The sequence below is a fragment of the Eupeodes corollae genome, chromosome 1 (genome assembly GCF_945859685.1).
Source record: "Eupeodes corollae chromosome 1, idEupCoro1.1, whole genome shotgun sequence".
Lineage (NCBI taxonomy): Eukaryota > Metazoa > Arthropoda > Insecta > Diptera > Syrphidae > Eupeodes > Eupeodes corollae.
In genome coordinates, this window is record NC_079147.1 from 200464244 (window position 1) to 200490109 (window position 25866).

General features: G+C 31.6%; 2 protein-coding genes across 5 annotated transcripts; one reads left to right on the forward strand and one right to left on the reverse strand.

The window, feature by feature from the left end:
• The first annotated feature begins 2584 nt into the window (after nt 1-2584).
• LOC129939801 (protein pelota) lies at nt 2585-24472 on the forward strand. Its single transcript, XM_056047956.1, has 8 exons — nt 2585-2832; nt 2978-3074; nt 5271-5417; nt 5487-5894; nt 5969-6038; nt 6129-6321; nt 21578-21684; nt 24181-24472. Exons 1-8 carry the CDS (start codon nt 2792-2794, stop codon nt 24285-24287), a joined length of 1170 nt encoding a protein of 389 aa, XP_055903931.1. The 5' UTR covers nt 2585-2791; the 3' UTR covers nt 24288-24472.
• On the reverse strand, nt 11802-18272 carry LOC129939802 (uncharacterized). Of its 4 annotated transcripts, none has more exons than XM_056047958.1 (3): nt 18131-18272; nt 12038-12430; nt 11802-11945 (listed from the first exon to the last, which is right to left on the reverse strand). In XM_056047958.1, exons 2-3 carry the CDS (start codon nt 12394-12396, stop codon nt 11894-11896), a joined length of 411 nt encoding a protein of 136 aa, XP_055903933.1. In that variant the 5' UTR covers nt 12397-12430; nt 18131-18272; the 3' UTR covers nt 11802-11893. The 4 variants fall into 4 exon arrangements, with proteins under 4 accessions (XP_055903933.1, XP_055903932.1, XP_055903934.1 ...); XM_056047957.1 differs by lacking the exon at nt 18131-18272 and adding an exon at nt 17891-18103; XM_056047959.1 differs by lacking the exon at nt 18131-18272 and adding an exon at nt 17586-17851.
• Nucleotides 24473-25866: the final 1394 nt, after the last annotated feature.

Consider the following 25866-nt stretch of genomic DNA (forward strand, 5'->3'; position numbering starts at 1 on the left):
AAATCTTGCAGAGTTTTCTTTCAAACCGAAGCCTCTCAGTCAACTTTGAAGGCGAGTCATCCTCTCTTATTCCCATCCAGACTGGTGTGCCCCAAGGATCCATCCTTGGTCCCCTCCTCTTCAACCTGTACTTGCATGACCTGCCAATTCAATATCGCTGCTCCGAAGCAATTCTCTACGCTGACGACACCATCTTATTCTGTCCCAATGAGAGACCACACGAAGCCCTTAACTCGGTGAGGTCGCATCTCAACTTAGTCATCCCATACTACAAGAAATGGGGAATTGAACTGAATACCAATAAATGTGAGCTGATTTGCTTTCGCAATGCAGCAGGTAAGGGGCACCACCTTGCTGTCCGAGAAAGTAGATACCTAAATCTTACTATTGACGGCAACTCTGTCCCCCTTAAAAATTCTATAAAATACCTCGGTGTCAATCTCCATGAAAGATTAAAAATGAACGCTCATGCGAGAAAGGCTTTGAATAATAGTAAGGGTGCAGCTGCAAAGCTTAAGCTTCTGCTCAACTCAAAACATGTTGAAATAAAAACAAAACTTCTAATGTATAAAACTTTGATTCGTCCGTTAATGTGCTATGGTTTCCTCATATGGTTTCATATCACCCCCAATATTGCATTGGAACTCCATAGATTCGAACGCTACATCATCCGAAAATGTATTAATAAAGGCCGCAGACCAGGTGGTAAATGGCATAGCAACAAGACATTATACCAGGACTCGCGTATCTCTCCCCTGCTTGACTATCTGATTTGTCTCTCTAAGAAAAGAATTTCTTCCTTACAAAATCATGAAAACCCTGTCCTTCGGGACATTTACGAGGGTAACATCAATTGGTCCGTTCATGATAGATACTACATGTCCCCAATAAGCATCCTCAACGAGGGTTCCAACTCAGCCTTTTGTGTCCCTGATGAGGACAACCTATTTACCTCTCCATTCTACAAAAAACAATTTCCAAATACGTACAGAGGCTAGGCTGCCCAGCATTCCTAACGCCCTTCTCTTACGGTTGCAACTATAAAGACTGAATAAAATTAAAAACAAAAAACGAAAACCAGTAAGCAAAAATTGCGTCCAACTTTATTTACCTGATTGTGATTAGACTAACTCGAGTTCCTATAATATAATTAGTAACTTGGCTGTGAAGTTAATTTAATAATAATAAGTATCATTTAATTTAAGTATTTTTAAGTATTTTTAAGTATTCTTAAGTATTATTAAGTATTATAATTGAACTGCAAAAAGTACAAAAATGTGTATCTAAATACCTATGTATATTCAATCTAAAAATATGAGTATGTATAAAAAACATTAAAACAACCACCCAACTGGCTGTCATAAATGACTTATGAAATTGGTATTCTTCTGAATAAAATATACGTGCACACTACTCTAGTGTTTAGATAGAGACGTCTATATACGCTCATATCTCAGTTCCATTTCATTTCATTTTTCATTAGGTTAAGTATCTTTTATGTTATCGTCTTGTTGAGTGGACGTATTATTAAAATTCTTAAACTGTAAAAGGAAAATATCTTTAGCTACCTAAATTTGTTTTTTTTTCTGAAAAATCTTAAAAAATATCAATATTAATTGTTAGTCAGACCAATTCTAAGTCGACAAATTGAATACATATATATAAGTGTCTATGTAATAGAATTAATAATATACATGTGTTAAAAAGAAAAATCTCAATAAAACTACTACTACTAACTAATAATGGAATTCTTGTCAAAACTGACAGTTCCACAATTTCGATTTCAAAAAACAAAACATTCAATTTGAGATTCTACAAGTAAGTTTATGTAAATTATTTTGTTTTGTCTAAATATTTAACAAAATCTATTTCTTTTCAGATCAAAAATCTTAATAATCAAGAGCTGCAAGTCTATTTAATTGAAAAAAAAAAACACCAGAAACCAGAAGAAAACAATGAGACTTATTCTACTCGGAGTTCAAGTAGGTACGTTTAAGAAGAATCTCGTAAACAAAACAATATTTTGTTTGTTACTTTGTTTTTAGCTATGGATTATTTTTATAATATACTTGACTAGCGCTAAACTAATATTTTAACGCACAGAAAGCAAATACCCTCAACAAATTTGTGCAATGTAAAAATCTTTGCTTTAATTTCTAATAATTTACTTCTTTCTATCGTCATGGCTTCTTGTTAATGCGGTACCATCTTTACTACAACAAATTCTTACCTAAATAGATAAGTACTTTAAAAATGTAAGTTAAATCTCATTCAAAAAGATGTACATAAGAATAATAATCGACTTTTTTAGAGTCTACTTACTGTTTTCATTTCGTGAGCTGCTTATTACAAACCACGATACTGAAAGTAACTTCTCTCAAGAAATTTGAGAGATTTGCTCAAAAAAAGTGTGCAGATTCCCAAGCAAGTTTATTTAAAAAAAAGTAATATTTCGGAAAATCTCCTGAATACATTCAATTTCCTCCGATGGCATCATCCAATGCGGCATAGTATGACAAATGGAATTGAAAAACTGTAAATTTATCTGTCAATTTACAAATGTCATGCAAATTATTTTGCGAACCGTGCGTCGTCGTCAATCCCATCCTGCTTGATGTTGGTTCGTCGTTAGTTGTCGTCGTCGTGTTTTGCTGTCGTTAAATTTGTTTATTACAAATCCACAGAGAAAAAGAAAAATGAAAATTTTCAACAATAAATTGACGAGTAAACAAAATAAATGCAAGTGACAAAACGTTAAAAAACTATTACTATTAATATTATTATTGCCATCATGAAGTTAGTGAATAGAAGTGTAGATAAATCTTATCAGGGGTAAGTAATAAGAGTTCTTCTATAATTTTTCATTGTTGTTGTTATTTTTTCGTTAGATGTTGTGAATGCTTGAGGAAGGCCGAATAGATGATTTTACTTTTTTAAGGTTATTTATAAATAAAATTTAATATTATTTACATTCAAGGACTGTGGTACTTATCCCAGAGGAACCTGAAGATATGTGGCATGCTTATAATCTGATAACAGAAGGAGACAGCGTCCGAAGCACAACAATACGAAAGGTAAAAAGTCAAAAAATGTTTGGCAAATTAAGAAGCAATATAAGGGAATAAATATTTATTAGTTTCGAACTTAACTTTGAATTAAACTTGAATCGGTTTAAGTCAATAATCATTCAAGGAAATTTTATTCGGATGACTCAGTACAAATTCCGAAAATCGATGCAAGTATTTATGATTTTTTGTTTAGTTTTTACTTTGTTTTAAATTTTGGAATATAGTTCAGGTGTAGGTTACCACACTTGAACTGTATAAAGCAGAATCTGTAATCATGGAACTGTCCTTCATAACTTTGTCTAAGATTCTTAATAATAAAATCTGAATTTCGACATTATTTGATATAAGTCTCCTTTAGAAGAATCCTCTTTTAGATTAAGATAAAATGTGATTGTAAAATCAAAAAAGAGGAGTAAATCAAAAAATTAAAAATGTCGAGTATACTTCCCCAACTGAGGCCAACGAAAATACTAATTGTAAACTAAAACTTATTTTGTATTTGTTGTATTGAAGAGATGTTTTTCAACGCTGTCAAAAGCACTGCTTAAGCATTTTTATTTATCTCCAAATCTCATTCCGAGTGGATGGAAAACAGTTTTTGTCAAGATCATACCCAAAAAAAGGCGAATCCTTTTATCTTTCTTACTATCAACCACTTGCACTTACGTCCTTTTCCAAGGTAATCAAAGCGCCGATTAACTATCAGTTGAAGAAATAACAGTGGAAGACTATAGCGCTTGATACTTCAAGGGATTTGATAGGGTTTGGCTTCAGGCCCCCTTATAGTGAATGTGTGCTCTCGGTTAAGATAAAACCCTCCTTTATTGGATTACAAACTAGCTTTCGGATCTTTCAATTCAAGTAGTATTGAATAGGTTCACTCCTGTAAACCACAAAATAAATGCTGGTGTTCCCCATGGCTCTATTCTGTCTGTTACGGTCGTGTATTGTTAAAGCGAAATTCACCCCACTTACCATTATTCATGGGTGGCATTTGCACAAATGAAACTGAACATCTTGATATTTTTGGTATGTGCATCACTAACTTCCTCTTGTGAAGTGATCATATACGCCAACATTGACGTAAGATGTTTGGCTTTTCTGAGACGATGCGAGAAATTGTTGTCTACTTCTGATTTGGCTACAATTTACAAAACTTTAATGCGTCCAAAACTTGAGAATAACTCGAATCTGTGGGCTGGTGCTCAAGAAACTTATTTAAGCCTTTTGGACAGTAAAGAGTATTAAAATATCAATACTCGCGCTTCTAAGAATGCAAATCAGTATGCACTCGAAGACAATTTCGGCCGTACAGTAAAGTACAGAGATTCGGTTTTTAGCCGTACTAGCCGAATGTGGTAATGTTCAGTAATTTAAATGTACACCGACACCTGCTTTTTAACCCTACCTTCTTTTCGTAAAATTTAGCCCTTTGAGTGTGTTCTAATTATATATATAAAAAAAGAACAATCCTAAGTATCGGATATGGTTGCTAGATATTAGTCACCTAATTGTTCTTAACCCTACTAACAATATCAGATGTCAGTTTTTCACACGCAGGAGGAAACGATTAATGACGTATTAAGAAAATATTATGTACTTAAGCATCAAAATAGGAAGAAAAAAATGGAGCTCCCAAAACATTAAAGTTTCTGAAATAAGCCCAGTTCAAATTGGAGAGACTAGATTTGTAGATCCCAACATATTTATTCATTTTCGGATTCGAAGGCTAGAGTATTATGGGTACTTTGCTGAATGTAGCCTTGAGAATATTGTCATAGTGTATACTTTTTAAATATTAAGCTGTATGCGAAATGTATTCAGTATCAAATCTCGTTATTTTGAGCGTTTGCTAGAACAAAAATGGAGATCGATCTCATTTGCCAGATTTCCGTAAGTTGAAAAAAACTTCATCTAAATGTAGTAAATGGGTTAATGCTTGTGAAATGTTGAGACTGAATTTTGAGAATTTTTGTTGGACTAAAATTTATTTCCAGGGAGATTCCCGATTAAAAAAATATAAATTTCCCTCCTGGTCCCAATTGATATTGAATTACAAAGTTAAAAACTATTGTTTTTTTCTGATGGCTATAGCATATTTTGTTTCGTTTTTGAGTCAATGTTAACTACATGACCGATAAATTTGATGTTTTTATGCACATTTAAAAAATAATTGTTTAAATAAAACTTCCATTATTGCAGGTACAAAATGAAACAGCTACTGGTTCTTCAACAAGTAATCGTGTCCGAACAACATTAACTATTCGCGTAGAGTCTATAGATTTTGATACTCAGGCATGTGTCCTTCGCTTAAAAGGTCGCAACATTGAAGAAAATCAATATGTTAAGGTAAATTGATTTATTCTTATTTAAGTTCAATTTTTTAAAACAATTTCTCTCTTAACTTTTCATTTATAGATGGGGGCATATCACACTCTCGATTTAGAATTAAATCGAAAATTTCAATTATGCAAACCCGAATGGGATTCAATTGCCTTAGAACGCATCGATATGGCGTGTGATGTTACACAATCAGCGGATGTAGCAGCTGTTGTCATGCAAGAAGGATTAGCTCATGTTTGTTTAATAACAGCTAGTATGACATTGGTGCGTAGTAAAATTGAAATTTCAATACCACGCAAACGTAAAGGAAATGTCCAACAACACGAAAAAGGTTTAGCTAAATTCTATGAGTCCGTGATGCAGGGAATTTTACGACATGTTAATTTTGATGTGGTCAAATGTGTTCTTATTGCCTCGCCTGGTTTTGTACGTGATCAATTTTTTGAATATATGTATCAACAAGCTGTGAATTCTGACATTAAGGTACAGTTGCTATCATTTTTGTTTTATTTTTCTTACTTGTATGTAATTGGTTTGTTTTTTGTTTTTGTTTGTAGGTTCTTTTAGAAAATAAAAGCAAATTCATGCTGGTGCATTCTTCATCGGGTTTTAAACATTCATTGAAAGGTTTGTTTGCTTTATTTTTTCAACTTGATTTTATGTTTATTCTTAAATTTGATATTTTATTATTTTTGTATTTGTTTTTTTTTTTTTTAGAGGTTCTTCAAGAACCAGCCGTCATTGCGAAAATGTCCGATACAAAAGCAGCTGGTGAGGTTAAAGCCTTAGAGCAGTTCTATACTGTTTTGCAATGTGAACCAGCTAAAGCTTTCTATGGAAAGAAACACATTCAAATGGCTGCCGATGCCATGGCTATTGAAACTCTTCTTATATCAGATAATCTCTTTAGGTAAGTTTTGATTAATTGCTAACTTTGCTAAAATATTATCAACGGGAGTATTTGTATCCTTGTTTTCAATGACACTACATACAAAAATATAAAGAAATTGTATCTCAGCACCTAATACTAACATATTTATGAAATTGAAACGCACGCACGTAAAACTAAAGAAATAAGAATAAAATGTGGTAAAGAATATATTCAAGAAAATTCTTAGATTTTAAAAAATTCAAAATTAACAAAGTTGTAAATTTAAACATGAACATATATACAAGTTTTTGGTGCCAACTACACTAAAACTACGTCAATTGCCACCTGGAAAGAGCCTGCCCCAGGATTAGTTTTAAGTTGTTGCTATGAACAATCACCGACAATTCTGTTAAGATATCTTAATAGGTTTGATTTGTGGAGGTAGCTAAAGGTTAAAAAATGGAGTTTTTAGGAAAAGGACCTTTAAGTTGAAAAATGCCTAAAGTACTTATGCGTTTGAGCAATTCAAAAGGCAAACTAAGGCATTAAATCTCATTTGAAGTATTAAAACCTTTGCATCGTTGAAAAGAGCAAAGCAAAGGCTCAAAGTTTTTATAAAACAAAAATCGAAATTTTGGCTATTTTTCACATATTTTAACATTATTTTATAGAGAATACAATAAATATCTATTAACAATCAAATTTTCTTCATTATTTTGAAAAATAGTTTTTTTTGTATAAATTACTAATTCAGCTTAAGCTTGATTAGTCTGAATTCACTATGAATTTTGTTTGTCACTAAAATATGCGAAAATAAAAATCAATTCTAGTTTTTATTTAAATACAAGCAAGAAAATTTAACATTTAATATGTAATGTATTCCTTTCCTATTCTATTTCCCACTTCATGACCTCCCAAAGGTTTTCTATGAAATTCAAATCTGGATCACCTCCACTCTTTTATCCTAGTGACAAGCTGAAGAACCACTACAACCAATCTTACTTAATTTGTGTCCAAAACTCTAAGCGAATTAGAGAAAGGGAATGAAGTGGACGTTATCTGTCTCTGTCATCAAATTATTAATCTTAAACTTAAAGCCCTTGATATCCCAACCTTTTTTATTTCGAGACTCAGATCGTATCTTGAAAGCGGCTGATATAGAGTTGTGTTTAGGTTCTCAATCTCCGATCCAATATATGAAATCTCATGAGTTCTTTATTATTTGTTTTAGCTATCAAGGAAGTTGTTCATCCGATTCTGTTTTACTCCAAAATGGTCTTGACTCATTTCAGACTTGGTGCGATACGAATTTCTTGGAACTCAATGTAGCTGAATGCAAATTTATAACATGTACCGTAAGCGTTTACCCCTTCCATACGATGTTAACATTCTTTCTGTCTGGTTTGTTAGCGACATAGGAGTTATTTGCGACACTCAGTTAAATTCTCGAGCTCATTATCATTATATTAGTAACAAGGCCAATATCCCTTGGCTTCATAAAACGTTGGTCTAAAGATTTCTGAACCCCTATGTCACTAAATCCCTATACACCACCTTTGTTAGATCTCTCCTTTAGAACTCTCTGTACATCGCATATTTCTTTGATTTTCACTCCGCCGTCTTCCTTGGGGTAATTATATATTCTTACCACCTTATGAACGTCGTTTAAAACTTGTTCATCTGCAAACCCTCCAAAATCGCAGCGAAGTCGTTGATGTTCTCTTTCTGTCCAATTTTTTAGCAGGTAACTTACACACACCGTCTCTTCTAGAAAAGATTCCTATTTATACTAAATAAACAAAAAAGCTAAAAAAATAAATGTAAGTCTAGTTTTAAATCTTTTTTTGTTAATCAACCCTATCATGAATTTTATCGTAATCGGAAATTTTTACGAATCCCCAAAATTTAATTTAATTCCAAATTTTAAATTGTGTTTAATGATGCACTTGCCAAACTGATCTTTCTTTTCGTAAAAGAAACAATATTATCCTTAAATATCTGCCTGAATCAAAAAAAGCCTAATGGCTGATTTAAAATATATGGTTGCTGTGATTTCGTTACTAATAATCAAATTCCAGGTTTAACTTATCATTATGGCAACAAAAATCAAGAATCAAATTGTTTTTTGATATCTTCTTATGAGAAAGGCGATTTTTTCTTCCTAAATCATTTATCATTAATCGTATACATTTATTGCAAAATGTTTGATCTTAATAAAGTTGCTTATGTATTTCAATTGCAAGCCAAATGCATGCAAATAACAAATTATAGTTATCTAACAAATAACAAATTATAGTTATCTATAATTTGTTATTTGCATGCATTTGGCTTGCAATTGAAATACATAAGCAACTTTATTAAGATCAAACATTTTGCAATAAATGTATACGATTAATGATAAATGATTTAGGAAGAAAAAATCGCCTTTCTCATAAAAAATACCAAATCCTCTTTTTAATATAAAGAAATACAAATAATGAATTTGAAAGTATAAACTTAATTATTATATTATGTGTTGTGTATATTTGTTTGTGAATTTTCCAAATGAAAATTAAATTAAATTGTATGTATGTATGTGAACAGTTTAAAAAAAAAAGTTTAATTCAAATTAATACAAAATAAAAATCAAGAAATAATACTTTATAACTAACAGAAAAAAAAAATAATAAGGACTCAAATTATCACTACCTTAAGGTTAGCAAATATTCCTTAGTTAGTACAGTTTATCGTTCTTAAAGATCGAGGAAGACAGTTCCACAGACGAAACGCAGCTATGAAAAATTGGCGTTCTGATACTAAGAACGTGTAACGTATGGGTACAATATTTAATGTTCTAGTAGAATGTGAGTAACGCATCCTATCATAAAGGGAAGGTGGTTGACGCGTTTGTATAACATTATTTAGCAATACAAGTGATCTAAGCTTGAAAAGGTTTTCAAGAGAAAGGCCATAGATAGACCTTGAGAAATTAGAAACTCGATCGTATCTTTTTAATCCAAAAATGTATCTGGCAATACTATTGTAAGCAACATTAAGTTTGCGCTTGTGCTCATAATTACAATTATGAAAAATTTCACAGCAGTAGAGCATTATAGGCACGAGCAATATTTTAGCCAGTATCATTAGGACGAAAGCCAGATTGGTTCACACAGCCGATTGTTCTCAGTTAGGTTATTCCTTATCTGAAAATTCATAATTCTCTCTAAAACCTTAGATAGAAATGTTTAAATCGCAATTGGTTGAAACTCACGTTCGTTTTTTGGAATTGGAATAATTTTTGTTTTTGTTAATGGAAAAACATTCGACATTAATGTTGTATTGTAAAGATGTGTTAAGTATCTTAGAATGTAGGGTAGTATAGCTTTAACAAAGACTGGATGAATTTCATCTATTCCAATAGAGTTGGATTTTATATAAATGCAACTCTCTAAGACGTCAGCTTCAGTTACCTGCGAGAAACTAAAACAAGAAAATGAAAAAGACGCATTCTCAAATGAAGCAAAAGATGTTTCTTCATTTAATTTAGAGTTTGGAAGCGACAAAAACTTTTTATTGAGCTCATCACAGTCAACATCATCATAGTTCATCTTTTTTTGCTTGCCAATGCCAATTTCACGTAAGTTTTTCCAAAGGTTTCTACCCGATTGTGAAGGATCTAACTTTGGTGCGAGATAACTTTTTTTTGCATTTCGTATCTCAGCTGTAACTTTGTTTCTCAATCGTTTAAATTCAATATACAAAATATTTAGTCGAAAATGCTTCCTACGTTTATAGGCCTGGTCGCGTTCATATATAATATTTTTAATGTGCGTGTTAAACCACGAAGAATTTGTTGTTATTAAAGTTTTTGTGATCAGTAGAATGTGTGTTTCAAATAAGTTTCTTATATTCTCTTGATTGAAAAAAACTTGATCGTCGACAAAAGGCATTTCATAAATTCGAAATCATTCAATTCGTTTTAAATCATCTTCTAATTGGCTCGTATTCACTCGTTTGAAGTCGCGAAATCTTATAGTTTTGCTCGAAATCAATGGATCGCATTGAAATGTCAAATGAATTAGGTCGTGACGCAAAAAGGCAGGCACTGATATTTGATTAAACTTGAGAACTTTATAAATATGACTGACAAAAAATACATCAAGAAGGGTGCTACTGTGAGAAGTGAAATGGGTGGGTGATGAAGTGTTAACAGGAAAGAGATTTTAGGTACTCATATTGTTGACAAGAAATGAATCATTTAATATGTTGCAGTTAAAGTCACCTAAAGTCACCCGATTGCTGATTGCATAAAACATTAATCATTGCGCGTTCTATATTATTTAGCTGCGATTGGTTTGTACAACTTCGGTTTATATTATTTATTTTAACCATATTCGAAAAACCAAGATGGAAAAGAGAACCAACCTGCAATCCAAACGAATGAAAAACTCCTTTGAGAAGAAAACATTAGGCAAATAAACAAAAGGTGTGATGATAAGAGGTAATTAATGCAAATAAATATTACTGTAAAATATATTGTCACTTTCAACTTGTGCACGTTACTTGATCTGCGGCCTTCCTCTACTGCAACGTGCCATCATCTCCTCCATTCAACTTCTATGCATACGGGAGCATAGATCAAAAAAAGAACTTTTCTCTCGAAACGATCCAAGGTACATTTATCCGATTTTGTCATAATCTTTCAGAGACGATGTTAAAGAAATAACATGTCAACGCATATCAAAAGGTTCCGTTAAAATAAGTATGGATCATCGCGATTTCTCTGTGGTCATCCTACACAAACTGATGAGTTTGGAAGTGAAGCCACCGCTCTTTAGTATAATTGTTCATTTGCCTACTAATTTACTTATTGTTTCGTTTAGCATAAACTTGCAACGTCAAACATAAGCGTTTCAACTTTGTAATGCACCTACACATTATTTGAGTCCATAAGCGGGCATTGACGTTTCTCTTCCTATGCCCCCCTTTTTTAGAAAACAACCAACGTAACTGTCTGTTACCTTCTTTTTGTTTCACAAAGAAGTTAAATGTCTGAATTCCACGCATGAAAAACCACCACTAACCGCAAAGTTAATGCAAAAATAAAGTATAAATATATGTACATATGTGTACCGAAAGACGACATTATAACCATATAAGTATTTATTTTTGCACGGCCAAGGAACCTTCACGATGAATTGATGCCGATACCGTAGCCGATGTGCTCCAATTTGCCTATCAACAACAGCAGCATTGACTCTTGATCAAGGTTGTGTGTAGCAAATAAGGAGCTAAAAAATCGCGACGTATATAATTTTATTTATATATTTTGTTTTACCTTTTTATTATTTCGTTATTCGAATTTGTACTCTGATGATGGGTGTTGGGAATGTGTCCGAGCCTTATAAGTTGCAAGTATAAGGCTAATTTGTATTCTATGGATATCGCATTGGCATTAGTTATAAGCAGAAACAAAAAGTTTCGCTGTCTCTAAGCTTACCTGGCGTCGATGACTATCGACCATAGCAAATACAAATCGATTTCATCTTTAAAAAATAATTTATTATTATGTACAAATTGTCTTAAACTAATTTTCTGAGAATTCCAATATGTCTCTCTCAACGGCCAACAGTCAGCGGTATTGCTTCTTATTGCTGTCTTCAATATTTACCGAATGTTGATTTCTATGAATTACAACGAGAACGAGAAAGGATTTAATCACTATACTCGTATTAAGAAAAACCTAGGTAATTCAAGCTGCACAAGATAGACTTACCGGCTACAATGCTTATCAGCCTTGCGGATCGCCTCATTCATAGCACATTTCATATGTTTTAATGTATCAGCCTGCATGGGTTGTTGCCTTTTGCTGATATCTGTAGTAGTGTTCGTCGTAATCGTCATCGCTATCGCCATCGGCGCTGTTGAGTTCACCAACAGTTTGTCATAGTAATCTGAGAGTGATTCTCTTCTCGGTAGCAGTCTTCTTCTCGACGATGTGATATAATTGTGATATCTAAGCTTAGAACTTGGGAAGTAGTTTTCCTTCTTCATATTGGCGGGGAATTCTATTGCATTGGAGATTTGCTGGGGGCAACCACATTCCGAAATTAAGTAATCTGGCGTTAGTTGCATTCTGATGGCGGCGACGGAACAATAGAACTATTATCTGAAATTTAATATAAAGATCAAAAGTGATATATTTTGCACCTTCTCAAATGGAAAAAAAATATGTTTTGCAAATTGCTCTAATTACTGATGTAGAAATTGGTCATGCAAGACAAGCGCAATAATTGTTTAACAATCATCGTCGTCGCTGCACTGATTTTTTGAAAAGGCTAACGCTGAAGGCGTGTCGTCTCCGTCACGTCGGTCGGTTGTGTTTTATAAGGCACCTTATAGTCTTAATCCCACCCGCTTTTACATTATTAATATGCTTAATTAACTATCATGGCAGGTAGTAATAGGCATGTCTATATTAATGGAGACAAGTTGTACCTTAGTGGGCGATCAGCAACAGAAACAGAAACAGACCATAAACAAAAACAGTCTCCCCCTATTTTGGAAAGTGGAATTATCAAAAATAACTAACAGACTCTATCGTACTTGTCTTGTAAATACAAAAATGAAGTCGCACATTATTTATTTTAGTTCGATTATTTTTGTCACCCCATCCACATACCCATTCCCAACCTCAACACCACTCTTTTAAGCGCTTTTTCTTAACATGTGTTTTCAATTGAATTGAATTTCAATATTTAGGTTTCCAATTCGATCATTTGTTTTAACTGGCTGACAGATGTGTCGTGTTTGATGTGGATATTTCTTTTTTCTATTTTCGACAAAAAAGAGTACAAATTAAATTCCATGTTTTTCATGTGCGGGAAGTTGGTTGTCTTTTGTAGTAGAAATGGAATTTTAAACTTTTGTGTTTTCTAAGTAGTTTTTTTTCTTTGTTTGTTTTGATTTCTCGATAAGATCGTCTAAAAATAATACTATTTTTAATAAAAAAAATTAACAACTGTCACTGAAAAGACCTTGATAATGAATTGATGACGTTTGTTTTTAGATTAGGTAGGTACATGATCTTTAAGAGTGTAATTGTAGATTCTTGACTTTTCATTGATGTACAAAGACACATTTTGAAATTTCATATTCACTTTTTTAGTTCTTCAAAATGGGGGAGACATTTAAATGACAAATGACTTTCATAATTAAAAACTTGCTATCGTAGATTAATTTTAGTAACATGGTCTCCAGTAAAAGATAGGTCGTGGAACAACTTATTTTAAGCTCTTTTGACTTATTCTGAGCTATGTAAGGATCTTAAGAAGCAGATTAAACGGCTTCTCACATTTGACCTCTGTTAATATTCCAAAACAACTCAAAGAATCAAGTTTTGCAATTTGAGATTTCATAGCATAAATAATTTAAGATGAACATTGAGATGAACATAATGAGATTAAAGATGATTTAAATTGAGATCTTGAAACAAATATAGCGAGATCTTTATAATACATGTATGTATGTACATATATTTACAGCAAGAAAAATAGGCTTCCGCTGTCTATAGTTTATGACGTTGAAAATATAAAAAATAAAATGGTATAGTTCTCAATGACCAACTTGATGCATTCATTTATATTAAGGAGAGCAAACACTCACAATCAATACTATAACTGAGAATATTGCGGACAAATAAAACACATTCTTCATCTTGTCACAAGAGTATGTATTTCTTACAACAAACATCTACTTTTAAAATTAAGATTGGATTAGGAACTGTCTCAAAGCAATTCAAAGAATATTTTTAATTTTATCAATTAGTTTTTTTTGTGTCAGGATTCAAAATAATTAAACAATACTGCAATAGAGAAAAAATTGACTTAAAACTAAACTTTACATTAAAAAACAACAAAGTCTTTAATATTAAGTACTCTGACCAATTTTTAACTTCCTAAAGAGTAATTTAAAAAAATTGATCTTGATTCACGACTGAAACACAAAATAGAGCAGACAGAATTTTGTAATGTCCTGTTGAAATTCAAACCAATCATAATAATTTTGAACATTGTTACATAATCGGCAAATATTAACCATTTTGACAGCCATAAGATTAATGGAAAATCATTGATGAATATAGCAATAGGTCCTCAGAAGTGCCCCTAAATGACTATTTTTTTTTCCTTAGATTAATCAAAACCAATTTAGTAGGATACCGTCAAAACCATATAATTTGAATTTCCTAACTAAAATTTGGTGATTAACTTTAATGAAAGATTTTACAAAATCAGTGTACACCAAATCCATTTGACGTCACTTTTCAAGTAATTTAAGCCACTGGTTAGAAAAGCAAGCGAAGTTTGTAGTAGTTGATCGAAAATTGAAGAAATCATGTTGAAAACCAGCAACGTGACCTTTTTTTAAGATACATATACATATGTATGTTATTTTATTACTATTTTATTAAGAAGCTTTCGAATCGTTGCAAATTGACTAATTGACCAGTAATTTAAAATCTGTTTTTCTTCGGTGTAGTATAAAGATTCTAGTTCAATTAGAGTATTTTTAACATCTGTTAAATGAAAATAAAAACTACAGCAATCTGTCATAGGTTCTAAGTCTTGTAAATATTTTGAAAACCCTCAGCAAAACAGTCAACAATTGTTTGAGGATAACTGATATTATCATTAATATAAATCATTTTCAAAGGTAACCCAATAGATTTTCTAAGTTTAGGAATTTCAAAAAATGGTTTGAATTAAGCTTTAAGTCGTTTTGAATTGATATAGGTAGTTACTAAAACAACATTTTGCATGGAATACATATTTTTTTCAAAGAAGCGAATATTAGTTAGTTTATTTTACCCAATAATAAAACAAATTAATATCATTAAATTAACTAAACAAAACAAAAATATTGAATTTTACAAAAATGAAAAACATCAAACATCCCCAAAACCTTTATCACTGCTATGAAAATATTCGGGCTCTTTTAAACAATTTAAATTGTGTTCTAATTTTTTCAACTAATATAACGAAAACAAATAAAATAATTAGGTTTACTCATTTTCTCTAAAAGTTCTGTACATTAGTCCTCTGTGTACAGTGATTTTTTTTGTATATTTATTTTTAAAGTTCTTACATTCTCTCATTAAACAAAAAGATAATACTTTGGAAGTTTTTAAATAAAAAAAACCAACTACCTTTTTTAAAGTAGTTTATAGGTCTATCTGACTTTATGTGAAAGATGATAATTGAGTGGAGCTACAAGAGTGTCCTTGTTCTTTCATTTTGTTCTTCTTGATAACTTTTCTATTATAAGTATATCTTATATTCCGTGCAAAACTTACAATTTGCTAGGAACAACATTATGCCGCTGATAAACATCGTTAAAAGAGCTTAAATCTTCATAAAACATAATCTCATTCACATAACTAACAAGTGAATTATCCAAGCTATTATCTTAACATTTTTTTTTATATACCTCTTATCTATTCAATACAGAACGGAAGGCGACATACAGTACCCACTCATAGCCTCAAGAGTGGACTCTAGTTCAGATTGAAGTTGAAGTCTTTTTAGTTCAGACATTATACTGAGAGGTTACATTCATGAGTGGATGTAATACCTAGTAAAATATATAATAGAACCCTTCACTCAAGACATACATATGTTAATATGTATGTATGTTGAGAAAACTACTTATGCTTTAGTTTAATAATAATAAGCAAGTTATGAGTTCGGAATAGGTATTTATTAAATTTAAAAGGCTTAAAGGGGCCTACATTTTACTTGTTTAGAATTTGTTTGCTCAATTTCAAGTTATTTCCTTAAAAGAGCTATTAAAATGTCGTAAGTCTTTTTGATATTATAGTTTACGTTAAACCAAATAAAAACGAAACTATCAATCGAAGAAACAAAATTGCATTTTCTTCTTTGTTGATTGAATTATATTTTTCCATATGCTCAGAAATCAACTCACAACAAGAAGATTCTTTGTTCCATAAAAATTTCTATTTTGAGATCTATTAAGAGATTTTTTGTTTGATTTGATTTGATTTAATTTATCAATGCAATATCAAATCACTATTGGCGAGACTTTTTCAACGTAATCCCACCAGAGGATGCCAACTAGCTACCAGTTACCATCAACGAGAAACCAGAACCACCCACAAAACATATGCGAACCGTTGCATCGTTTCTTTGGTTTAAACAAAATAAATCTTCCCCCTAGTGAGGAACATTTCTTTCTTTTTGATTTGTTGTGTTGCGTGTTCAACTTTAACAGACATTTTCCGCTTGAATCTTCTTTTTCTATCCGCACACACTAGTTTACTTCAAAGAGTTTGCCCTTTTGTGTTTCCATTCGATTTGCTTGTTATTATTTTGTTCTTTTAGTTTCCCATCAATAAACAGAAAATATGCATACAAATGTACAAAACAAAAGAATTATATTTACATGCCGGGGCACAACAAAAAAAAAACAGAAAGCCCACCAATGGAATGTCTCCTCTTCTGGGCTAATGAAGGCCTTATTCTACTCTGGAGCTCTCTATCTGCATTGTGCTCTATCTAAATGTAGTAAGTATGTTATAGTATTAAGTGAGAAGAAATCTGATCCGTTTTGTATGATATTATTTTTTGTTTGCAGAAGTTAAACCTCTGTTAGGAAGACTCGAACTCAAATCCGAAAGTTGTGTATCAGGTTTACAAACTGGTTATCTGCTTGTGCATAGTTAATATAGTCTCCAAATGCATATATCTACAGTCTGCACAAAATACCGAACCGATTGGAGTTGCAACAATGACCTTTTCAATGAACTCCTTGTGTGTGCTTTTAGCTGTTATCTCGGGTTTCAGAAAATTATGGAATTCGCTTACACGGTTCACATGAATAGACCAAACGAACTGAATAGGAAAAGACTTAAAGGGTTGTTGTAAATTGAATTCTAAATCTTTTCTGGTTTTCTTTTTTTTATGTTTCAACTTGTAACTTTTATTTTGTAAATGAGATATTTAATGTGTTCTTTTTTTTCTTATCGGTGTTGTCTTACATTTTTATCAGCTAAAGAATTTGATACCACAGAGAATAACTTAGATAAGGAGGCCGCCGCGCCGGCCGGTAGTAAATAGTAAAGCACTGTATGTTTAGTGAAGAGGATCACAGAATTACAAGATTACGTAAAAATAAATTAAATGTAATCAACAAATTCACACCGCAGTCAATAAATAATATTATTAATATTATTGCCAACACAATGGAAAGGTTAAATGCATCACTTGATTCCGAAGTCAATCTTAATACAATATACATATATATACCTATTAACCATATCAACAACAAAAAATCAGAACAGATTCCATTATTCCATATTCAATGATCATCACTATTTAACTCATCATCGCGATGACGACGCGACGATTCGAAGCCGACGACGACAAGATGCTTTGGCAATCTTTAGTAAATTTGTATTGCATTCCACTATTGGCCACTCTTTAATGAGTACGTCAAGTGGGAAACAATTTAATATACCATCATCAATACGTGCCAAGTTGGCTATATTGTTGATGATGATGATTGAGGATGTTATGAAGGGCCACTTCTTTTTATTTTCGTACGGCATTACCTATAAAGAAAATTCCGATGGAACTCCTCTGAGAAATTTACTTTCACTTTACGGCGTTGTCTTGTCTTGTTTTATTGTCTTCTTTTTTTGTACAATTTTTTCTCGTTTTCTCGTGTTAACACATAAAATATAAAATAAACCGGCTGCGGCGCCAAAACACAACTAAATATAGAACCGTCTTGGGGACAGTCACAAATGCGACTGCTGACTGAAGAAAATGTTTTTTCTTTCATCACTTACATACTTTAGTCTCTATCTCTACTCTATAATAATACTCTTGAGTGTTGGTCTTGGATAGGTTGTCTTTTTTGTTAGCTATCTGACTCCCATTGCTGGCTTACTTGGCTCTTGGCTTTTGAATGTTGTTAGTTCTGGCATTCGTACTGCGCGCTTTTAGACTTAAGCGAGTTTTTTATTTCAGTTGTTGATCATTTTAAAAAGTTGTGTGTTGTGGAAATGGCAAGTAGTGTAGTTGAAAGGAACGAAATTTAATTATTTCATATCGTTCTCTTAAGGTGATCAGTAATTCTAATACAGTGACGGACAAAACAATAGAAACACTTTTAAAGTGCTGAGAATTTTTAATAAAACTTAAATATTTAAAGCATCATCTGTAAATAATTAACATTTTATTGTTAGTTGAAATGTTATAAAAACAATTATAGTATAAGTTATGAAGAAAAAACAAAGTATTCTTATTAGTAAAGAAATTGTTACAAAATAGTGGACAAAATAATGTTCCCACATTGAATAAAGTTTTCAAATGCCTAGCTTAAGTCTGTAAGGATGCAATTGACTTGAGACTGCTTTTCGAATGCATCCAAACGAAAATTCAAGAGTTGTAATAAATTAGTAATTGTAGAATTTTTTCACAAGCCCATGTTGATATTCACATAAAACAGAAGAAAAATTAAAAGAAATTAGATCACAGACAAAGGATTTAAATAATTTAGGAATGGCAGACAATTTCAATATAGGACGATAATTCATAATTAAATATTAGAACCTTTTTAAAGGACTGGCATTAGGTATGAATATTTCCAAAGTTGTGTGAACTTAGGACATTTCAGAGACTCGTTGAAAAGAAGAAACAAAAGAAAGGATATATAACACACAGTTTTTTCCAACAAAAATTATGGTATTTTAGGGTTAAAACATTCATTTAGCTTTAAAATACTGTCACGTATAGAGGCGTCAGTAAACTAACAATTCATTGATGTAAGATAACTGTATTCTTGTGTGTTAGAGAAAATAAGGGAATAGATGCTTGCGGAAGAGAAATATTCAAATTCAGTCTCAAAATAATCTACGAACAATTTTGGAAAATGTCTTGAAGAATTTTGAAAGCTCATTCTTGCGCGATATCCGTCAAATTTACGTTTACTATTAACATGTCTCTAAAAACATTATAAGGTTTCGTTTTAAGATCACACTCAGTATTCGGAACGAATTTAGAGTACAAGTTTAAATAAGTCACGACTTGGTATTGCAGTTCTTCGCTAACTCTAAGCGTCTCATCACTCTTCGATAGATTGAACTTCAATTAGGCCTTATTTCTTTTTTTTTATTAATAGCACAGTAAAGTTACTTTTTTTTTAAAGTCAAACCCGATATGACCATTAAATGAGTTAAAAACATTGCAGACACATATGTACATTTAATGAAATAGTAAAAATTATGGTAGCGATCTTCATGTACGAGCTTTGAATCGCCTAAGATAACAGCAGCATCAGTACTCATTTCATCAGAGAAGTAGACAAAATTTAATATTCGTCCATTCTATTTAACATAATTCGTATTATTCCAGAGAAGGTTAAAGTTTCGTAAGAAATCCTAATATTTAAAAAATGGTCATATTGTTTTGCCCGCTACTGCACATATTTTCTCTTAGTAAAGTAGTATTTCTTTTTTGTTATATTGCATTAGGGTATGGTGGAACGTTGTTTGTTTTAAAATGTTAAGGGAATCAAAAATACCTACAATTATGAAAATTCTAAAGATACAATTATTTAATAGGGTTATTATTTCAACATGAAAGTTTTCGATGTTTCGTCTCAAAAATTTTCAATCTCGAAGTTTACACTTTGGAGCTTAGTTGAAAAAAATGTTTGTTCAAACAATCAGACAAGCGGCGGATTTGAAGTAGTACAATCTTTCAAATACCTTGGGTCAGTCGATATCCACATGTATTGTTCAAATCCAGGAACCCGTATGTTAGAAAAATGGTTTACACAGGAGAAAAACGCATTTATCTCATAGCAAGTAAAACTAAAGCCGTAAAGCTCCCCAGTGGACAAATCATTTAGCTCGTATGAGCCAATGTTAGACAAAGTATGTTGGTAGGGAGATATAAAAGTCCGGAATGCCCGAAACTTTGCATAAGAGATTGTTTCATGTCATTATCAAAAGCGAATTTAGCTATCCCTAAAGTGATCTTTGTTCTCAATAATATAATCTTAAAAACGTATTAATTGTGAAATAGGAAAATAATGAAAAATTATAACAGTACAAACAACCAGTTTAACCATACCTGAGATGCAGTTTTGTTTCAATCATAATAAAAACGGTGGAGACGTTTGAAATAATTATGAACACAATTTGAAACAATATCCAACGTTTTCAATTGTTCAGGTCAAGAGAACAACATATTGCAAACAAGATTTTTCTCTATTCGAATGTTCAACTTCATCTTTGTAAATATAATTCGTTTTCCAATCATTTGTTTGAGTCAAGTGTTAAGTTAAGATACGCTATTAATAAATAACAAGACCTAAACCATGGTATAAAAGCTTCCCAGTTCCAGATGAACTAAAAAATCGATTTTTGAATTACAAAATCGTTTCAAATCGGTGTAAAAACGCACAAACAAAACATCATTGTAGGTTTACTGTATTTGTTTTTCGATTTTCAAAGAGAAACACAAAGAGAAAGCAAAAGCCACACGGTCGAGGAGCAGTCTCATGTCTCAAGAAACTCTCAATATCAACTCAAGAACACGCAAGAAGTTTCTCTTCGTTACCTTTTGCCACTATTCGAGGGCTACCGGCGGCGTAGTGCGGTGGGGTATGGATTATTATTGTACCTTCTTTTAAAATCGTTGTTCATATTTATAATATCACAAGAATGTGTGAAAATTAATTAATTTTTTTAGCTTAGATAAATATAGCTCTCTTTTGGCTATAAAATGAGAAAAAGGTGTATGACCTTGTAGGTAGATAGTTATAGGTGATATGCTCTTGTAAAAAAAAATAAATAAATACAAATTAATCGAGATTAATTAGCAGATATTAGAATCCTAGTCACGTAGCTAACTTGCTAAACGGATTTTAATTTGTAAAACGTTTGAATAAGTGCTAATGTTGATTACGCATACAAAAGTTTCTCATTCAACTATTAGACATAATGTCATCATTGTTATTTTACTTACTTGATGATTCAATTTTTGATCTCAAAACCACCTGTACTTTATAATTACCTTGAGACCTGGTTTATCCGTTAAACTTATTTTAAAAATGTACACTTGATAATATGCAAATTAGTGTGACGACTTTATTGGAATTTATAAGACGTTGTGTTAATTGGGTACTGCTGCTGAATAAACAGTCTTTTTTACTGCTATCAAATTCGGAAAAAAACTGTTGTAGTTACTTTGAAAAATTTAATGTAGTTTGTTAATATCTATTTCAGGTGCAAAGATGTCAGCCAAAGAAAAGAATATGTTGCTTTGGTGGAATCTGTTCGAGATGCCGGTGGCGAAGTGAAAATATTCTCGAGTATGCACATTTCTGGAGAACGTAAGTAAAAATATTTGTTTAATAAATTGTTAAAAATGTCTCCCATAGTATAAAATTAAAGTTACTTAACTGAACAGTGCTTAAATGACATATATGAAAAACTTAGAGGCTATTGTAAAATGTCAAAACCAGTGTGCACCAACTTTGTAGCCGAAATTTGTACACTCGGATTAGAAATTTCAACTTCTTTTGCAGTTAGATTTAGCCAATCAGAATCCCTTGACTACGTAGCCACTAGCTTTGTGAATGCGACTATTATCTTGTATTCTGGTTCCACTGGCACTGCGTTCCATAGGTCGTTACTAACTTCTTTACTCGTAGTCTCTTTCAAATTTTTTTTTTAGAGATTCCGAAGATAAGAGTTGATTTTAGTCGATTAGCCTAAAAAGAAGCTTCTCATCGTATATATCCGGCTTCTTTCCTTTTACTTTTCTGCTCACATTATGAATCCTTTTTTCGTTTTTTAATCGTGAATTTATTTAATGGACTGTGAAACGGTTCACTTGCACAAAGTTTGCTATTTGTCGTACTGATTTACCTATGAAAGAGAACCAAATTTCATAATTTCCATTTTCGTAACATTTCGACGTCAAGCAGGAAAGTACTATAAATTTAAGGAATCGTCTCCCGTATCACAAGGTTAAATGAAGTTTTCTTTTATTTTAACTTAATTTGAGCTTAAATATATCATAAAATGATGATTAAGTTCTACTACATCTATGTATTTTATTGTAAAAATTGCATTTCGAAGGTAGAGGTTTGTAAAGTAAAGTTATAAGTTTAAATTGTATGACATTTGAAAAACGTACTAGTAACCTTGGTTAAAAATTACGTTTAAAAAATTCAGTTAACTGCAAATGAAGTCGATTGTGTTGTAGGCATAGAATAGAAAATAAATTATATCTTATAGCTTAAACTCTTGTAAATTAACACATCCTTAAATTGAAATATATGTATGATATTAATTTAACTTGAATTTACTTAGAATTTTTACATAGCTGTTAAATCCTGTAGGTGAAAATACCCGAACGTAACAAAATCAACTCCAACGTTTGCAACAACAAAAACCAAAACAACAAGAAATTCTAATGCATGACTAACTTCTAGCTCACGTGCGTACCACTCCATTCTAATTGATGACTCACTACAGACACAGCAGCTCCTGATATATGGCCACACGCCACAAACACCCAACGCAGGGGTTTCCTCATTCGATTCAAGTTAAACAAATCATTTTCTTCTGTGCGTATTTTTATTTTGTTGTTCTTTTATTTTGTGTTAAGATACAAAAGAAATATAAACATTGGCACACAGCCCAACGTTAGCAGCATCCCAAAACATTACAGTGATCGTGTGCGATCTCTTCCTTTTCGGCTTCTGCTTGAGCTCACTGGTTGCTGCTGTCACGAATCTGGCCGTGTACCTTTGTGTACATTTCAACACACTCTTTGCGTTTGTGGCAGATGACTTGGTGGACGGGGACACACAGCTTGAAAAATCTATTTTCGACAAAATGCACGCAGCACGCATAAAGCACAAAAATCAAATCTCAATGAGGTCATTAAGGGGGTATTCTGGTCTAGAAATTAAAAAAAATCGATTTTTTTTTCTTTTCATATTTTCATAGTTTAACTATTTAAGAATATGTCTACTAGAGGATTTTCCCAAATTCGAATTATTTTCGGAGAAATAAGTATTTTGCTGAGCAGCCATCCAAATCGGTTGGGCTGCAACTAATAGAACAAAAGACATAATGGGGTACTTTAAACGCGTTTTTCTCAGAACTGTCTTTTTGAATCTGATACCCACGATTTCTCAGGTTCTGCCGAACCGATTTACTTGAAATTTTAAGAAAGTCTTCTTTAGGGACTTGTCTACGTCCGGAACTACGGCCATCCCCAAATTTTTATTTTTACTATTTTTAACAAATCGAAGAATGTTCAAAAAAATGGTAAATTTTTTGTATTTTACTTTAGACAGCCGCCATTTTGTAAAAAAAAATGTTTGTAACTTTTCCGTAGTTCCAGACATTGCGACATTATTGTAGATTAATAATCTTTTTTAGTTTTTGATTTCAGATTTCTAGGAGAGTTAAAATCGTGGGTATGGTCACGCACCAAATTTTTGAGACGCACTACTCTATCAGCTGATAACTAACGGAATTTTTTTTTTTTTTTTACTTTTTTATTTTTTTTTGTATGCTTCTAATGTGAATAAATAATGTATAAAAAAATTGATGGTAAAATTGTAGCTTGCTTTTTTCTACAGCACTTCAAAAATTACATAAAATTCATGTCTCTAGACCAGAATACCCCCTTAAACACACAAAGTTACAAAAACAGCATAAAATGTCCAGAGGAATCAAATTAATCATAATTTTAGGAATCCTACAGACTTTTATGAGTTTTATTTTTAAGTGTAAACAAAAAGCATCCAAATAATATTTTGTATTAATGTTTGTTTATAATGTATTTCATCTTTTTTTTTCGTTTACAGAACTATCACAATTAACAGGAATTGCAGCAATTTTACGTTTTCCTATGCCAGAGCTAGAAGATAGCGACAATGATGATGGTGGTGATGATGATTCAGATTCAGATTAATCGAAATAAAATTTTAAAAAATACAAAAAAATTAGTATAAGTAGCTAACGTATGCGCAGTTTTTTAGCCTTAAAAAATATCCAATAAAACAAATCAAAACAAAAATATAAGAAACATTTATTTCTTATATGCAATTTGTAAGCAAGTAAAAATAAATAAAAGCTATTTTATTTTTTGTTAAGTTATTATTGTTTTTTATTTCTTTTTCATTAAGAAAAATGTTTGCTAAAATTTTTGTCACAAAAATAAAAAAAAAATAATAAATTCATGTTAAAAATTTACATACACTAATATTTGTATTAAAAACACAAGATGTTTGATTTTTTGTCTGTTTACAGATGCAATATGAGCCATAGTTTCCTTCTGGGTACTTTTAAAAAATAAAGATTGTTCAAATTAATACTAAATATATAAGGGGACATGTCAAGGAAAAGCTTAAGCATAAACTATTTTCAGAGTTTGAACTTACTCTCATTTACTTACAAACAATAAAAAGGTGCCGAAGTTTTGGAAATGTGTTTCTTATTTTGTATTCAATGATTTTGGCGAAATGATTTAAACTTCCAAATGGCGTAATTTCTTCCCTACCTTACGAAAATGTTTTATACACCAAAACAATTTTTTGTTATTCATAAACATGATGAGATAACAATTTTAAAAACTTAATGTTTTCTTTTTTAACCCCTAAGCTGGTAGAGTTATGTAAACACATGTATTTGGTCTACCTGTTACCCACTGCTGACATATATGTTGTCGATGCTTAGCCCAAGTACACAATTGTTTTTAATATGGACAAAAAGCTGCACGCCTAGGGGTCTAAAAAATATATGCCAAACAAAATTGTAATTAGAGCAAACAATTATTGCAACATTGTGCCACTGAAATGACAGTATTGATCACTTTAGATTAACTAAATAGAAACGGCGCAGAATAACAAATAACATCTTTGTAATTTCTTAATAATTTTCTTAACAGTATGAAAATTCATATTTTTTAATGGGGCTAAGACAGTGTTATTAAATAAATCGATTTGCCATCAATCATCCTCAGTTCTTTTACTCTGAACGTCAAACTTAAAAGATGATTCTAGTCTTAATTTTCAACAAGATTGTTGCAGACCAGATTGCATATTTTGTACTTTTTTCATCAAAAACAAGATCAAGAGGATCGATGTTGTTATTAATGAAGGATCCAAATTTTTGTCTTTGTCTATTCAAGTACCATTGCTTAGGTTTAGAAAACAAAAATACCCTTACGTTGGTTAACTCCATAGTACCTCATAAATTGTATAGACCTCGTTTCCGGACTTGGTCCTTTTAAAAAAGTTGACAAAAATATTTTATTCTAACTTAACTTAATATTAAAATCGGTTCAGTACATACCGACTTTTCTATAGATTAAGCTGTTTTCTTTTCTTTAAAATTAAGAAAATGTATATTCAAAATAATGTTTATCTATTTATAACCCATGTCTTTTGTTTTTAATTCTTCAACGGACACAAAAATGAAATTTTAAAACTCAAATATGAGAAAAAATTGTCAACGACCAAATGGCTGCAAATTCGTTAGATTTTCATTTC

Excerpts from the sequence above, each read along its gene's own strand:
- LOC129939802 (XM_056047958.1), bottom strand. The coding sequence starts at position 12,396 with ATGCAACTAACGCCAGATTACTTAATTTCGGAATGTGGTTGCCCCCAG. Across the intron at positions 11,946-12,037 it reads GCTGATAAGCATTGTAGCCG|AAATCAACATTCGGTAAATA; the intron begins GTAAGTCTATCT and ends TGTAATTCATAG.
- LOC129939801 (XM_056047956.1), top strand. The coding sequence starts at position 2,792 with ATGAAGTTAGTGAATAGAAGTGTAGATAAATCTTATCAGGG. Across the intron at positions 3,075-5,270 it reads GAAGCACAACAATACGAAAG|GTACAAAATGAAACAGCTAC; the intron begins GTAAAAAGTCAA and ends CCATTATTGCAG. Across the intron at positions 5,895-5,968 it reads CTGTGAATTCTGACATTAAG|GTTCTTTTAGAAAATAAAAG; the intron begins GTACAGTTGCTA and ends TTTTGTTTGTAG.